This window comes from Herpailurus yagouaroundi, unplaced genomic scaffold, assembly GCF_014898765.1.
Source record: "Herpailurus yagouaroundi ecotype Mexico unplaced genomic scaffold, PumYag 184, whole genome shotgun sequence".
In the NCBI taxonomy this organism is placed as follows: domain Eukaryota; kingdom Metazoa; phylum Chordata; class Mammalia; order Carnivora; family Felidae; genus Herpailurus; species Herpailurus yagouaroundi.
The window spans coordinates 18,201,313-18,216,648 of NW_024412415.1; the positions used below are offsets into that span (position 1 = coordinate 18,201,313).

A 15,336-nucleotide genomic window follows, 5' to 3' on the forward strand; every position below is an offset into this window, starting at 1 on the left:
ATAAGAGACTCCTAAAAACTGAGAACAAACTGAGGGTTGATGGGGGGTGGGAGGGCGGGGTGCGTGAGTGATGGGTATTGAGGAGGGCACCTTTTGGGATGAGCACTGGGTGCCGTATGGAAACCAATTTGACAATAAACTTCATATATTGAAAAAAAAAAAAAAAAAAAGAACCTGGGTGTCCTGACACCCTCACCTCCTGACCCTTCCCACTGAAGCAGTCCTTTCCATCTTTCATCTCCCTCCTCCCAAGCCATCAACTCATATACAAATTAGCACCATTACCAACAGCATGCTACAACTCCCTTAACTAAGCAGCTAATTTCATTCATATAAATATGAATGATTTGACAACATTTAGAATTGGATCAGTACTATCTGAACATATTCTATACCATAATATTAGATCAAGGCTATAAACTGCTTTGTTCAAATTTTCTGTTTTACTAATTTTTGGCCTTCTACATCTGTGTCTTCTCTTTGTCTTCTCTAATAATTGAGAGAAGTCAAAAATCTATCACTATGATAGATATGTCTATTTCTTCTTGTGGTTTCTGTTGATTTTTGCTTTACATATTTTAAGGCTGTGCCTTTAAGTACATGTAAGTTTGGAACCATTATATCTTCCTGTTGAATAAAATCTCTATCATTACATAGTACTCTATCTCTAGTGCTTTTGGACAAAGTCTATTTTGTCCAATATTGATACAGGCTCTGCCATTTTTCCCTAGTTATTATGGCGTGTCTTTTCTAAACTTTTAATTTTCAAACTTTCTGTACCTTTATGTTTTAGGAATGCTTATTTCAAAAGTATATAGCTGAATTCTTAAACCAGTTATTGTTATCTAGCACTCTAGTTGTAGGTTTTTGAGGGGAGCAGGGGCTGGTGATTCATTTTATTTTTTTAACTTTTTGTTCTGAACTGGTTTTATTTATTTTAATTTATTTATTTTATTCCTGGATTCCTGGTTTTATTTTTTATTTTTCTAATATAATTTATTGTCAAATTGGTTTCCATACAACACCCAGTGCTCATCCCAACAAGTGCCCTCCTCAGTGCCCATCCCCCTGTTCTGAACTAATTTTAGACTAACAGAAAAGTTACCAGTGGTACGAAGAATTACCTTCACCCAGATTCCCTAAACAGTAACATTTTACCACATTTGTATCATCCTCTTATATACATGTACATACACATTAATTTTTCAGAACCTTTGAGAGCAAGTTGCAACCATGATGCTATTTTAGTACTAAATATTTCAGTATGCATTTCCTAAAAACCAAAGATATTATCTTTTTTTTTTAAATTTTTTTAATGTTTTTTATTTATTTTTGAGACAGAGAGAGACAGAGCATGAACGGGGGAGGGGCAGAGAGAGAGGGAGACACAGAATCGGAAGCAGGCTCCAGGCTCTGAGCCATCAGCCCAGAGCCCGACGCGGGGCTCGAACAAACGGACTGTGAGATTGTGACCTGAGCCGAAGTCCGACGCTTAACCGACTGAGCCACCCAGGCGCCCCCCAAAAATATTATCTTATATAACTATGGTATCATGAAAAAAAATTTGAAAATTAGCAATGATGGAGCTCTATTATCTAACCTATAGATCTAATTCATTTCTCCCTGATTGATCTAATCAATCTCTATGCAGGGGTGGGGGAGATATTTTTACAGTCTAAGATCCAGTCTAAGTTCATACACTGAATTTGGTTGCCACGTTTCATTAGCCTCCTTTAATCTGAACAGGACTTTGTTCTTTTTTTTGTCTTTCATTTGTGACCTTGACATTTTTGAATAGTATATCCCTCAATGTGGGTCTGTATGATGCTGCCTCATGATTAGATTTGGGTCATGCCTTCTTGGCAGGAATACCAGAGAAGTGATGCTACCCTCTCAGTGCACCATATCAGAAGTTATATGATACTGAGCAGACATTTTTCCAAAGAAGACATCCAGATGGCCAATAGGCACATGAAAAGATGCTCATTATCACTCATCAGTAGGGAAATGCAAATCAAAACTATAATGAGATATCACCTCACACCTGTCAGAATGGCTATAAATCAAAAATAGAAGAAACAACAAGTGTTGGCAAGGATGTGGAGAAAAATGAACCCTTATGCATTGCTGGTAGGAATGAAAACTGGTGCAGCCACTGTGGAAGACAGTATTGAGGTTCCTCAATAGTTAAAAATAGAACTACCCTATGATCAAGCAATTGTACTACTATTTACCAAAAAAATACAAAAACACTAATTTGAAGGGATACATGCACCTCTATGTTTACTGCAGTATTATTTACAATACCAAAACTATGCAAACAGCCCAAGTGTCCATCAACTAATGAACGGATAAGGAACATGTGCCCCCCCACACACACACAATATTATTCAGCCATGAAAAAGAATGAAATCTTGCAATTTGCAACAACATGGATGGAGCTACAGAGTGTAACACTAAGCAAAATAAGTCAGTCAGAAAAAGACAAATACCACATGATTTTACTCCTATGTGGAATTTAAGAAACAACAAATAAAGGAAAAAAAGAGAGACAGAAACAAGCCAGAACAAACTGGTTATCAGAGGGGAGGTGGATGGGGGGATGGGTGAAATAAGTGATGGGAGTTAAGGAGTGCACTTGTGATGAGCACTAGGTGTCATATGGAGGTGTTGAATCACTATATTGTATACCTGAAACTAATATAAAACTGTATGTTAACTATACTGGAATTAAGATAAAAAACTTAAAAACATGTTCACTATAAACTACAAACCAGAGAAATAAAGAAATACCTTTAGAGGATTTTTAAAAGCAAATGACAACAACAACAAAAAGAATAAAAAAAAATAAGTTAAATGATGTTGTTTGGTCTCATTACTGGTCTTGTCAACTGTGGTCAGGAGATTAAGGAAATGTCTGCCAAGTTTCTCCACTGTAAAGAGAGCTATCATTCCCTTTGTAACTATTAAGTATTTTGTGGGGAGTTCTGTCTTTTCCAGCCCAATACACTATTCATTATTATTACTGTTTAATTAATGAAATTTACCTACATTTGCACATGCTTTTCTAATTTATTGATCCATTATTTATTCTCTGACTTTAGATCTTCTACTTGGGATCACTTTCCTTCTGCTTAAACCACATCCTTCAATATTTCCTTTAGTGAATACGCTGTTGGTGACAAAATCTCCCAATTTCTATTTGTCTGAAAATACTTCTTTTTTTCCATCATCCTGGAAAGATATTTTTACTGGATACACAAATTAAGTTAATAGTTACTCTAGAACACTGAAGACAGTAACACTGTTTTGGCTCTTATTGCTCTAGTTAAGAAGTGAGCTATGGGTTTAACTGCTATTTCTTCAAAAGTAGTATGTCTTATCTCTTCCTATTTTAAGATTTTTCTTGGGGCACCTGGGTGGCTCAGTCGGTTAAGGGTCCGACTTTGGCTCAGGTCATGATCTCACAGTTCATGGGTTCGAGCCCCACATGGGGCTCTGTGCTGACAGCTCTGACCCTGGAGTCTGCTTCAGATTCTTACTCCCTCTCTCTCTCTGCCCCTCCTCCACTTGTGTGCGCTCTCTCTCTCTCTCTCTCTCAAAAAGAAATAAACACTGAAAAATTTAAAAAGAAAAAATTTTTCTCTCTACCTTTGGTGTCATTATGGAGAGCCTAGGGGTGACTTTTTTTTTATTTCTTCTAATTGGGATTTTTTTAGACTTTCCAAATCTGAGGTTTAGTGTCATGTTCACAATTTCTGAAACTTATTAGTAATTATCTCTTCAAGTATTATATCTGCCTCATTCTTTTTTTTTCCTTTAGGAACTCTCATTAGATTAAAATTAGATTTTAATACTCTATCCTTCATCTCTCCTGTTTTAAGTGCTCCATCTCTGAGTCCTGTCATGCATTCTGGAAAATTTCTTTACATGTCTCTTCTAGCTCATCAGTTCTCTCCTCGGTTGTGTCAAATTTGCTATTAATTACTTTCAGCATTCCAAATAGGTCTGACTCTTATCTGTTGTTTCACCTAGCTCCTTCTATTTTGTTTCCTTGTGGAATTTGTGATTTTTGACTGTGAGCCAATATTTCTTGTAACTTTTCTCAGGGGACTCCACTGAGGCCTGGTTTGAAGGTGGATCATCCAAAGTAGACTTGCATGTGCTTCTGTCAGCCATCTAAGGCACCATCAGTCCAGGACCAATTTAAGCTAAGTTTTCTGTGTTTAGCTTTCTGGAACCATCTAGGAATTACAAAATCAGTCTGGAAGGAAGTGTGAGGGTCAGTTCATTGTTGCAAATCTTTAGGGAACTATTTCTCCTCCTTCACTTAGCACCAAGGCTTGCTCAAACCAGTTACCTTTTCTTTGTACTCTTGGAATAGGTGGTGGGCAAGCTTATTACTAGTTTCTCATTTAGGATCTCAGCTTTAGTCAGGAGTTCCCCTGTTTATATGAGTCCTAGTCTTTGTGTTTTGTCTTCTGAACTCAACTCGGCTACGAAAACAAAAGCTCAAGGTCCCTGGGTTCAGCAAATACCTTATGGCGAGTCCTAACTTCAGGGTTCTCCTTTCTCATAGTTCCTATTTTCACTTAATTTCTGACATCTGAGTAGTTTTTACATATTTACTAAATTTTTAAAAAATATATAATTTATCCTGGCTGGGTTAGTCAATGGATCATGAAATCCCTGATCTGGCTAGGGCTTGTGAGTTCAAGCCCCACACTGGGTGTAGAGACCACTTAAAAATGAAATCTTTAAAAAATATGCACATAATTTATCCAGTATGAAGATCAATCAGAGTACCTAGTCAAAAATCGCTGGAAAAGAATGTCTCATTTTACAGATGAGGCAACGACGGCTCAGAGAAGCTAAGTAACTCACCAAAAAACCTAGTGTGAGTAAACAGTAAAGCTGGGATCGGATCCAGGCAGAGACACTGAAACATATATTTCAAAACTAAAGTCTAAATCACATGAATTAATTTACACATAGTTTTGCTAATATCAACTTGGGTATCTAAACAGTGAAACATAAATCTTAACATTGTTTCCTATCACAATCTTGAGAAAGCAGGATGAAATAACAATTAATTATATCAAAACTCCCTCCATTTTAATAAAATTAAAAAACACCTAAAAATATAGTGTGTGTGTGTGTGAGAGAGAGAGAGAGAGAGAGAGAGAAAGATTTGATGGTGGTGATCAGCAAATCATAAATGCCCAATGAGGATAATCAGACTGTCAGATTTTGTTACAATTTAAACAATTGTTTTCACATATGGAATTGGGTTTTAATTCTCAGATGCAGTTATCACTATGTGGGGAAGAATATGCAAATCCTCGTGAAGACACCCTATCCCCCAGCCATTTAGTTCATTTTCCCAGGAGTAACTACTACTAATAGTTTCCTCAATAACTTTTAAACCGTATTACAATTCCACAGCTGAAGACACAAAATTTTCAATTATTAGTACTTGTGCCATAGGCCAAATAAACCCTTCTCTCTAGATGGCCCCAATCCAACTTTCACATCTAATACTTCCCACCTCTGTTCACATGGACCAGAAATGTATCCAAGTTCTCTCTTCTCCTATCCCTAACACACACAATCACTGTGCACCAGGGATTAGCAACCATATTTCTTTATTTTCAGTTCCAGATCCTACTTGGAGTAATTTATCCTTCTAACAATTATCTCTCTGATAATATTAATAGAGATACTTCAAATATACTGCTTCCATAAAGAATCAACAAAACTGAAACACAAATAAACCGCTACCACACTAAGCATATTCTGAACTTACAGGTATTGTGCAGCTGTCTGAATCCCGAGATGTAAATGCAACATTGCCTAAGTGAAGGATGCCAGCAAGTATTCGGAAAATTCCCATCTGATAAGACTCACTAATTCCTGAAACAGCAGAGTAAATGAACAAGTGATTACAAACCATTACAACAGACAATTTTAAGCCTATTTTTAACTCTTGAATATTGCCAGATGTGCAGATAGTAACATGTCATCATTAACAACACTTTCACCTTTACTGACATTAACATGTATCACAGTTCAGCAGCATGGTTGAGAGCACAGGCTGTGGAGCAACGACTGGGCTCAAGGCCTGGCTTTGCTCTTGACCTGCCATCTCACATGGGCAGGTACTATCACCCTTCTATGTTTCTGTTTTCTCATTTGAGATATGGGAATAGTAGTGAGTATCTCAAAGGGTGTCTGTGAACATTAAATGAGAAAATTCAAGTAGTCACGTAGTATACTTAACACACTAGGGGACATGTGGTAAATGCTAAACGAATTATCACCATCATACACTGGAATTAAGTATTTTATTAACATTATTATCTTTCCTACTCCAAATGCAATTTGCAGCCCGATAAGGCTGTTTTGATTCATATTATTTAATTACTTCTAACTACAGACCAAGTATAAGTCAAAGAAATCCCAAGATTAGAAGTGTTCAGGTTGGTGCTGTCTCCCAGCCTGATGAGAGAATATCTAAATGCAGCATTAGAGCAGGAACTGAAGGAGGAGGCAGGATGAGACAGCTGTTACAGCCCTTGGTTTTTTTTATCTGATCTGGCTTCATTCTTCAATAAGGTAAGAATTTCCTGAACATTAGATATAATTATATGGAAGTAAAAGTAGTAAAATTATTTCCAAGTATATAATCATATACGAGGTAATTGAGAGTTGATCTCATAATGAATGCTTTCATTAACACCTACATTATGGCTTTTATTAATTTGCCATTTTCTATTTACAAATATATTCAGCCCTAGAAGTAAAGCGGTATTTTTCAAACTTAAATATGCATATGAATCACCAATGGATCTTGTTAACATACAGATTCTGATTCAGTAGGTCTGAGATAAGGTTTGAGTTTCTGAATTTTTGAAAGCTTCACTATGGTTCTGTACCATACTCTGATTAACAATGCTTTTAAATCAGTTAGTTCACCTCATGGTATTCCTCAAAATACCAATACATGATTTAGTTATTAATATTCTGAGGTCTTTAAAATAAATAATCCACCACTTAAAGCTGTACATTAGAGTTCTAAAGATTAATTTACTCACATGTAGACCTCATTTTTTAAATCTCAGAAACAAGACAGTGACATCTCATTTTTAAAATGTTAGAATAATCTACATATATTACAAAGTTTTGTCACTACACCAGCTCACCACATTTCCCAGCCACAAAAGACCCCAGAAAATCAAAAACAAAAACCCTACAAAATGTGAGCTTGTTTGGGAAACCATAACATTTACTTTAGGTTTCAGATTATGTGAAAATTTAAAGAATTACAGTTCGTCCTACTTACTTTAATGCCCCCAAATTGTTCTTTAAACAGCTTTATTGAGGGATAATTTACATACCATAAAATTCACGGTTTGAAGTATGCAATTCAGTGATTACTTGTGCAACCACTACTACAATCTGATTTTTTTTTTTTTAATTTTTTTCAACGTTTATTTATCTTTGGGACAGAGAGAGACAGAGCATGAACAGGGGAGGGGCAGAGAGAGAGGGAGACACAGAATCGGAAACAGGCTCCAGGCTCTGAGCCATCAGCCCAGAGCCTGACGCGGGGCTCGAACTCACGGACCGCGAGATCGTGACCTGGCTGAAGTCGGACGCTTAACCGACTGCGCCACCCAGGCGCCCCTACAATCTGATTTTAGAATAATTCCCACCACCCCAAAAAGAAACTCTGTGCCCATTTGATGTCCAAAGGTGTTTTATAAGGAATGTTAAATCTCCCAACAACACTCACAGCCTAATACAAAGCAAAGCCAATATTCCAAGCAAAGGTTGTTTAAATCAGAGAGATACTGCTCACAAGAGCTCAAAAATAAAATTACATTACCTAGCAAAGTGCAGGCCTGCCTGGTATGTGCCATCTCCTTGGTATCATCAACTCCTTCAATCACAGGACTGCCACCTTGCTTTGTGTAATGAAAGTTATTTGCATTTCCTGTTATTAAGGAAAAAAAAGATTTGCAGTCTATGAAAAAGCTTTGACTTCTACCTTTATGTCCACTCTAAAGTAGAGGCACTGGTAGCACAGATAAGTGTACAGAGTCTGGAGTTCGATTCCAACTCAATACTCAAACAGGTATCAACACATGGCCAATCTTGCTTCATTTACACAGTCATTCACCCCTTCTCCATCCCTACGTTATCGTGAAGCCAATTACAGACTTGTTATCATTTTATTCATAAATATTTCAGTATGAGATAATCTCCCTTTTACCAAATAAGTTTATGAACTTGGGAATTAATAGAAAACAATACCAGGACAATAAATTTGACCCCATATTCATACCTAATCGCAGCATTTTAAATTCAGGTAAATTTGCTGAAGCACAAAGCTGATAGAAGATATGATAGTTTCTCTCCTCTTCTGCCTTTGAAATAAGAAGAGTTTTCAATTATAGCATTTTAACCTAAAACTCATAAAATTCAATCACAAAAAAATTTTAATATTTAATTCAGTGCAATAAGTTGTCCCTTCCCAAATTTCCTAATATAGGATTATGATTATTAAATTTTATGATTAGCTATGTGCATATATGAGTATGTATCTATTAGTTACATTCAACAAAAATTATCTGATAATGATGTTTTTGGAAGTAAAGAACAGCTTGATATATGCCATTGTCTTAAGAGATCATTATCTTTGGGGAAAACTAAAACCATGTTTTTGGGAAACAGGTATCCTCTGCTGTTCTTTTTTTCTTTTTTGTTTTTCATTATGTTCCTTAAGTCTTTATTTATTTTTTTAATATTAAATTTATTGTCAAATTGGTTTCCATACAACACCCGGTGCTCATCCCAACAGGTGCCCTCCTCAATACCCATCCCCACCCACCCCTCCCTCCCACCAACCATGAACCCTCAGATTGTTCTCAGTTTTTAAGAATCCCTTATGGTTTGGCTCCCTCCTTCTTGAACCCCCTTTTTTTCCCCCTCCCCCATGGTCTTCTGTTAAGTTTCTCAGGATCCACATAAGAGTGAAAACAAATGGTATCTTTCTCTGTATGACTTATTTCACTTAGCATAACACTCTCCAGTTCCATCCATGTTGCTACAAAAGGCCATATTTCATTCTTTCTCATTGCCACGTAGTACTCCATTGTGTATATAAATCACAATTTCTTTATCCATTCATCAGTTGATGGACATTTAGGCTCTTTCCATAATTTGGCTATTGTTGAGAGCGCTGCTATAAACATTGGGGTACAAGTGTTCCTATGCATCAGTACTCCTGTATCCCTTGGGTAAATTCCTAGCAGTGCTATTGCTGGGTCATAGGGTAGGTCTATTTTTAATTTTCTGAGGAACTTCCACACTGCTTTCCAGAGCGGTTGCACCAGTTTGCATTCCCACCAACAGTGCAAGAGGGTTCCCGTTTCTCCACATCCTCTCCAGCATCTATAGTCTCCTGATTTGTTCATTTTAGCCACTCTGACTGGCGTAAGGTAGTATCTGAGTATGGTTTTGATTTGTATTTCCCTGATGAGGAGCGACGTTGAGCATCTTTTCATGTGCCTGTTGGCCATCCGGATGTCTTCTTTAGAGAAGTTCTATTCGTGTTTTCTGCCCATTTCTTCACTGGATTATTTGTTTTTCGGGTGTGGAGTTTGGTGAGCTCTTTATAGATTTTGGATACTAGCCCTTTGTCCGATATGTCATTTGCAAATATCTTTTCCCATTCCATTGGTTGCCTTTTAGTTTTGTTGTTTCCTTTGCAGTGCAGATGCTTTTTATCTTGAGGAAGTCCCAATAGTTCATTTTTGCTTTTAATTCCCTTGACTTTGGAGATGTGTCAAGTAAGAAATTGCTGCAGCTGAGGTCAGAGAGGTCTTTTCCTGCTTTCTCCTCTAGGGTTTGGATGGTTTCCTGTCTCACATTCAGTTCCTTTATCCATTTTGAGTTTATTTTTGTGAATGGTGTAAGAAAGTGGTCTAGTTTCATTCTTCGGCATGTTGCTGTCCAGTTCTCCCAGCACCATTTGTTAAAGAGACTCTTTTTTCCATTGGATATTCTTTCCTGCTTTGTCAAAGATTAGTTGGCCATACGTTTGTGGGTCCAATTCTGGAGTCTCTATTCTATTCCATTGGTCTATGTGTCTGTTTTTGTGCCAATACCATGCTGTCTTGATGATTACAGATTTGTACTAGAGGCTAACATCTGGGATTGTGATGCCTCCTGCTTTGGTCTTCTTCAATATTACTTTGGCTATTTGGGGTCTTTTGTGGTTCCATACAAATTTTAGGATTGCTTGTTCTAGCTACGAGAAGAATGCTGGTGCAGTTTTGATTGGGATTGCATTGAATGCGTAGATAGCTTTGGGTAGTATTGACATTTTGACAATATTTATTCTTCCAATCCATGAGCACGGAATGTTTTTCCATTTCTTTATATCTTCTTTAATTTCCTTCATAAGCTTTCTATAGTTTTCAGAATACAGATCTTTTACATCTTTGGTTAGAGTTATTCCTAGGTATTTTATGCTTCTTGGTGCAATTGTGAATGGGATCAGTTTCTTTATTTGTCTTTCGGTTGCATCATTATTAGTGTATAAGAATGCAACTGATTTCTGTACATTGATTTTGTATCCTGCGACTTTGCTGAATTCATGTGTTCTAGTAGACTTTTTGTGGAGTCTATTGGGTTTTCCATGTATAATATCATGTCATCTGCAAAAAAATGAAAGCTTGACTTCATCTTTGCCAACTTTGATGCCTTTGATTTCCTCTTGTTGTCTGATTGCTGATGCTAGAACTTCCAACACTATGTTAAACAACAGCGGTGAGAGTGGACACCCCTATCATGTTCCTGATCTCAGGGGGAAGGCTCTCAGTTTTTCCTCATTGAGGAGGATAGTAGCTGCGGGCTTTTCATAAATGGCTTTTATGATGATTAAGTATGTTCCTTCTATCCCAACTTTCTCCAGGGTTTTTATTAAGAAAGGATGGTGAATTTTGTCAAATGCCTTTTCTGCATCGATTGACAGGATCATATGGTTCTTATCTTTTCTTTCATTAATGTGATATATCACATTGATTGATTTGCGAATGTTGAACCAGCCCTGCAGCCCAGGAATGAATCCCACTTGATCATGATGAATAATTCTTTTTATATGCTGTTGAATTCGATTTGCTAGTATCTTATTGAGAATTTTTGCATCCATATTCATCAGGGATATTGGCCTGTAGTTCTCTTTTTTTTGCTGGGACTCTGGTTTAGGAATCAAAGTAATGCTGGATTCATAGAATGAGTCTGGAAGTTTTCCTTCCCTTTCTATTTTTTGGAACAGCTTGAGAAGGATAGGTATTATCTCTGCTTTAAATGTCTAGTAGAATTCCCCAGGGAAGCCATCTGGTCCTGGACTCTTATTTGTTGGGAGATTTTTGATGACTGATTCAATTTCTTCACTGGTTATGGGTCTGTTCAAGGTTTCTATTTCTTCCTGTTTGAGTTTTGGAAGTATGTGGGTGTTTAGGAATTTGTCCATTTCTTCCAGGTTGAACAGTTTGTTGGCATATAATTTTTCCCTGATAATTGCTTGTATTTCTGAGGAATTGGCTGTAATAATTCCATTTTCATTCATGATTTTATCTATTTGGGTCATCTCCCTTTTCTTTTCGAGAAGCCTGGCTAGAGGTTTATCAATTTTGTTTATTTCTTCAAAAAACCAACTCTTGGTTTCATTGATCTGCTCTACAATTTTTTTAGAATCTATATTATTTCTGCTCTGATCTTTATTATTTCTCTTCTTCTGCTGGGTTTGGGGTATCTTTGTTGTTCTGCTTCTATTTCCTTCAGGTGTGCTGTTAGATTTTGTATTTGGGATTTTTCTTGTTTCTTGAGATAGGCCTGGATTGCAATGTATTTTCCTCTCAGGACTGCCTTCACTGCATCCCAAAGCATTTGGACTGTTGTATTTTCATTTTCATTTGTTCCCATATATTTTTAAATTTCTTCTCTAATTGCCTGGTTGACCCACTCACTCTTTAGTAGGGTGTTCTTTAACCTCCATGCTTTTGGAGGTTTTCCAGACTTTTTCCTGTGGTTGTTTACAAGCTTCACAGCATTGTGGTCTGAAAGTGTGCATGGTATGATCTCAATTCTTGTATACTTATGAAGGGCTGTTTTGTGACCCAGTATGTGATCTATCTTGGAGAATGTTCCATGTGCACTCGAGAAGAAAGTATATTCTGTTGCTTTGGGATGTGGAGTTCTAAATATATCTGTCAAGTCCATCTGATCCAATGTATCATTCAGGGCCCTTGTTTCTTTATTGATCCTGTGTCTAGATGATCTGTCCATTGTTGTAAGTGGAGTATTAAAGTCACCTGCAATTACCACATTCTTATCAATACGGTTGCTTACATTTGATTGTTTTATATATTTGGGGGTGCGTGTATTCGGGACATAGACATTTATAATTGTTAGCTCTTCATGATGGATAGACCCTGTAATTATTATATAATGCCCTTCTTCATCGCTTCTTACAGCCTTTAATTTAAAGTCTAGTTTGTCTGATATAAGTATGGCTACTCCAGCTTTCTTTTGACTTCCAGTAGCATGATAGATAGTTCTCCATCTCCTCACTTTCAATCTGAAGGTGTCCTCAGGTCTAAAATAAGTCTCTTGTAGACAGCAAATAGATAGGTCTTGGTTTTTTATCCATTCTGATACCCTATGTCTTTTGGTTGGAGCATTTAGTCCATTTACATTCAGTGTTCTTATTGAAAGATGTGGGTTTAGAGTCATTGTGATGTCTGTAGGTTCCATGCTTGTAGTGATGTCTCTGGTACTTTGTCTCACAGGGTCCCCCTTAGGATCTCTTGTAGGGCTGGTTTAGTGGTGATGAATTCCTTCAGTTTTAGTTTGTTTGGGAAGACCTTTATCTCTCCTTCCATTCTGAATGACAGACTTGCTGGATAAAGGATTCTCAGCTGCATATTTTTTCTGTTCATCACATTGAAGATTTCCTACCATTCTTTTCTGGCCTGCCAAGTTTCAGTAGATAGGTCTGCTACTACTCTTATGTGTCTACCTTTGTAAGTTAAGGCTTTTTATTCCTAGCTGCTTTCAGAATTTTCTCTTAATCCTTGTATTTTGCCAGCTTCACTATGATATGTCATGCAGGAGATCAATTCAAGTTACGTCTAAAGGGAGTTCTCTGTGCTTCTTGGATTTCAATGCCTTTTCCCTTCCCCAGATCAGTGAAGTTCTCAGCTATGATTTGTTCAAGTACACCTTCAGCCCCTTTCTCTCTCTCTTCCTCTTCTGGAATTCGTATTATTTGGATATTGTTCTGTTTGATTGCATCACTTAGTTCTCTAATTCTCCCCTCATACTCAAGGATTTTTTTATCTCTCTTTTTCTCAGCTTTCTCTTTTTCCATAACTTTATCTTCTAATTCACCTATTCTTTCCTCTGACTCTTCAATCCATGCTGTGGTCGCTTCCATTTTATTCTGCACCTCATTTATAGCAGTTTTTAGCTCCTCATGACTATTTCCTAGTCCCTTGATCTCTGTAGCAATAGATTCTCTACTGTCCTCTATACTTTTTTCAAGCCCAGCGATTAATTTTATGACTATTATTCTAAATTCTTGTTCTATTATATTGCTTAAATTGTTTTTGATCAATTCGTTAGCTGTCGCTACTTCCTGGAGTTTCTTTTCAGGAGAATTCTTTGTTTTGTCATTTTGGGTAGTCCCTGGGGTGTCTCCAAACTGCAGGGCACTTCCCCTGTACTGTCCAGAGTAACTTGTGTTGGTGGGCGGGGCCGCAGTCAGACCCAATGTCTGCCCCGAGCCCACCGCTGGGTTCACAATCAGACTGGTGTGTACCTTATCTTCCCCTCTCCCAGGGGCAGGACTCACTGTGGAGTGGTGTGGCCCCTGTCTGGGCTACTTGCACACTGCCAGGCTTGTGGTGCTGCTTCGATGGGATCTGGCATATTAGCTGGGGTGAATCCGCAAGGTGCACAGGGGCGGGAGGGGCAGGCTTAGCTCGCTTTGCTGTTGGTGGTCTCCTGTGGGAGCGGTCCCTCTTCCGTGGGACTCCTGTCTACACTTGGCTCCAGAGAGTCTGTTCTCCTAGTCTTCTGGCAGTTTTCTGGGTTATTTAGGCAGATGTGGGTGGAATCTAAGTGATCAGCAGGACGTGGTGAGCCCAGCATCCTCCTACACCACCATCTTCCCTAGGTCTCCCTTAAGTCTTTTCTCCTCTGCTTTTCTAACATTCACATTATACCACTTCACTTTTGCAAAAGGCCTACATTAGTACCTGTTTCGCTAACCAAAAGAAATCCACAGAGGATTTTTTACAGAAAAGCTAAACAGTATTTAGTGTTTGTTTTCAGTGAGCCATTAGAGGCAGCACACACCCAGAGCAGTGAGGGTGGCCCCGCCCAGCTCCTTGGCAGGGAACTATGCTGAGCATCTCAGCCTCACCCTGCCATACCTCTGAACTGTGTTTGTGAACATCTGTGCTTCATCTTGACTTATTTTGTGCATCCATTAGCAAGATGTGTCCCAACGCATCAGAAAAGCCTAAGAGCGGTTACTTTTGGGGTCTAGCAATGCTCAAAAACTTTTCCATGTAAATTAATGGTATTTTTTCTTTGCTTTATACCATTTCAGCTTACAAAAGTTTTCATATGAACAATCTGCTTTTGGATAGCGGGGGAAAACTGTACTCAGTATTTTCTCACAGTACCTTTCAAAGTCATAGTCTTCCTAACACTTTATTTTTTTAATGTGTATTTATTTTGAAAGACAGTGAGCACAGGGAAGGGCAGAGAGAGGGGGAGAGAGAGAATCCCAAGCAGGCTTCATGCTGTCAGTGTAGAGCTTGACGTGGGCTCAACTGTGAGATCATGACCTGAGTGCAAGTCAAGAGTAGGGGCTCTACCAACTGAGTCACCCAGACGCCCCTTCCTGACACTTTATTTATTTATTTAAAAAAAATTTTTTTTCCCTTAATGTTTATTTTTGAGAAAAAGAGAGACAGAGTGTGAGTAGGAGAGGGGAAGAGAGAGAGGGAGACACAGAATCCAAAGCAGGCTCCAGGCTCCAGGCCGTCAGCACAGAGCCCAATACGGGTTTCGAACTCACAAACCATGAGATCATGACCTGAGCTGAAGTAGGAGGCTTAATCACCTGAGCCACCCAGGTGCTCCCACTACTTAACACTTTAAATGAAAAAGAATATTCCATCTTTGCCATATGTCAGAATAGATCACCTACTGTGGTTGTTTGTAAGAAATCCACAAATGTACTACACCATCCAT

The 15,336-nt window shown here is 38.0% G+C and overlaps 1 protein-coding gene across 1 annotated transcript in view; it reads right to left on the reverse strand.

Annotated features, from left to right (window-relative positions):
- MYO5A (myosin VA) overlaps positions 1-15,336 on the reverse strand; it is a 132,541-nt gene that overhangs the window by 81,990 nt on the left and 35,215 nt on the right. The window contains exons 9-11 of the mRNA XM_040493375.1: positions 8,348-8,429; positions 7,889-7,996; positions 5,807-5,913 (exon numbers count right to left, since the gene is read on the reverse strand). Coding sequence (XP_040349309.1) covers positions 5,807-5,913; positions 7,889-7,996; positions 8,348-8,429 — 297 coding nt within the window. The remainder of the gene's footprint in view (positions 1-5,806; positions 5,914-7,888; positions 7,997-8,347; positions 8,430-15,336) is intronic.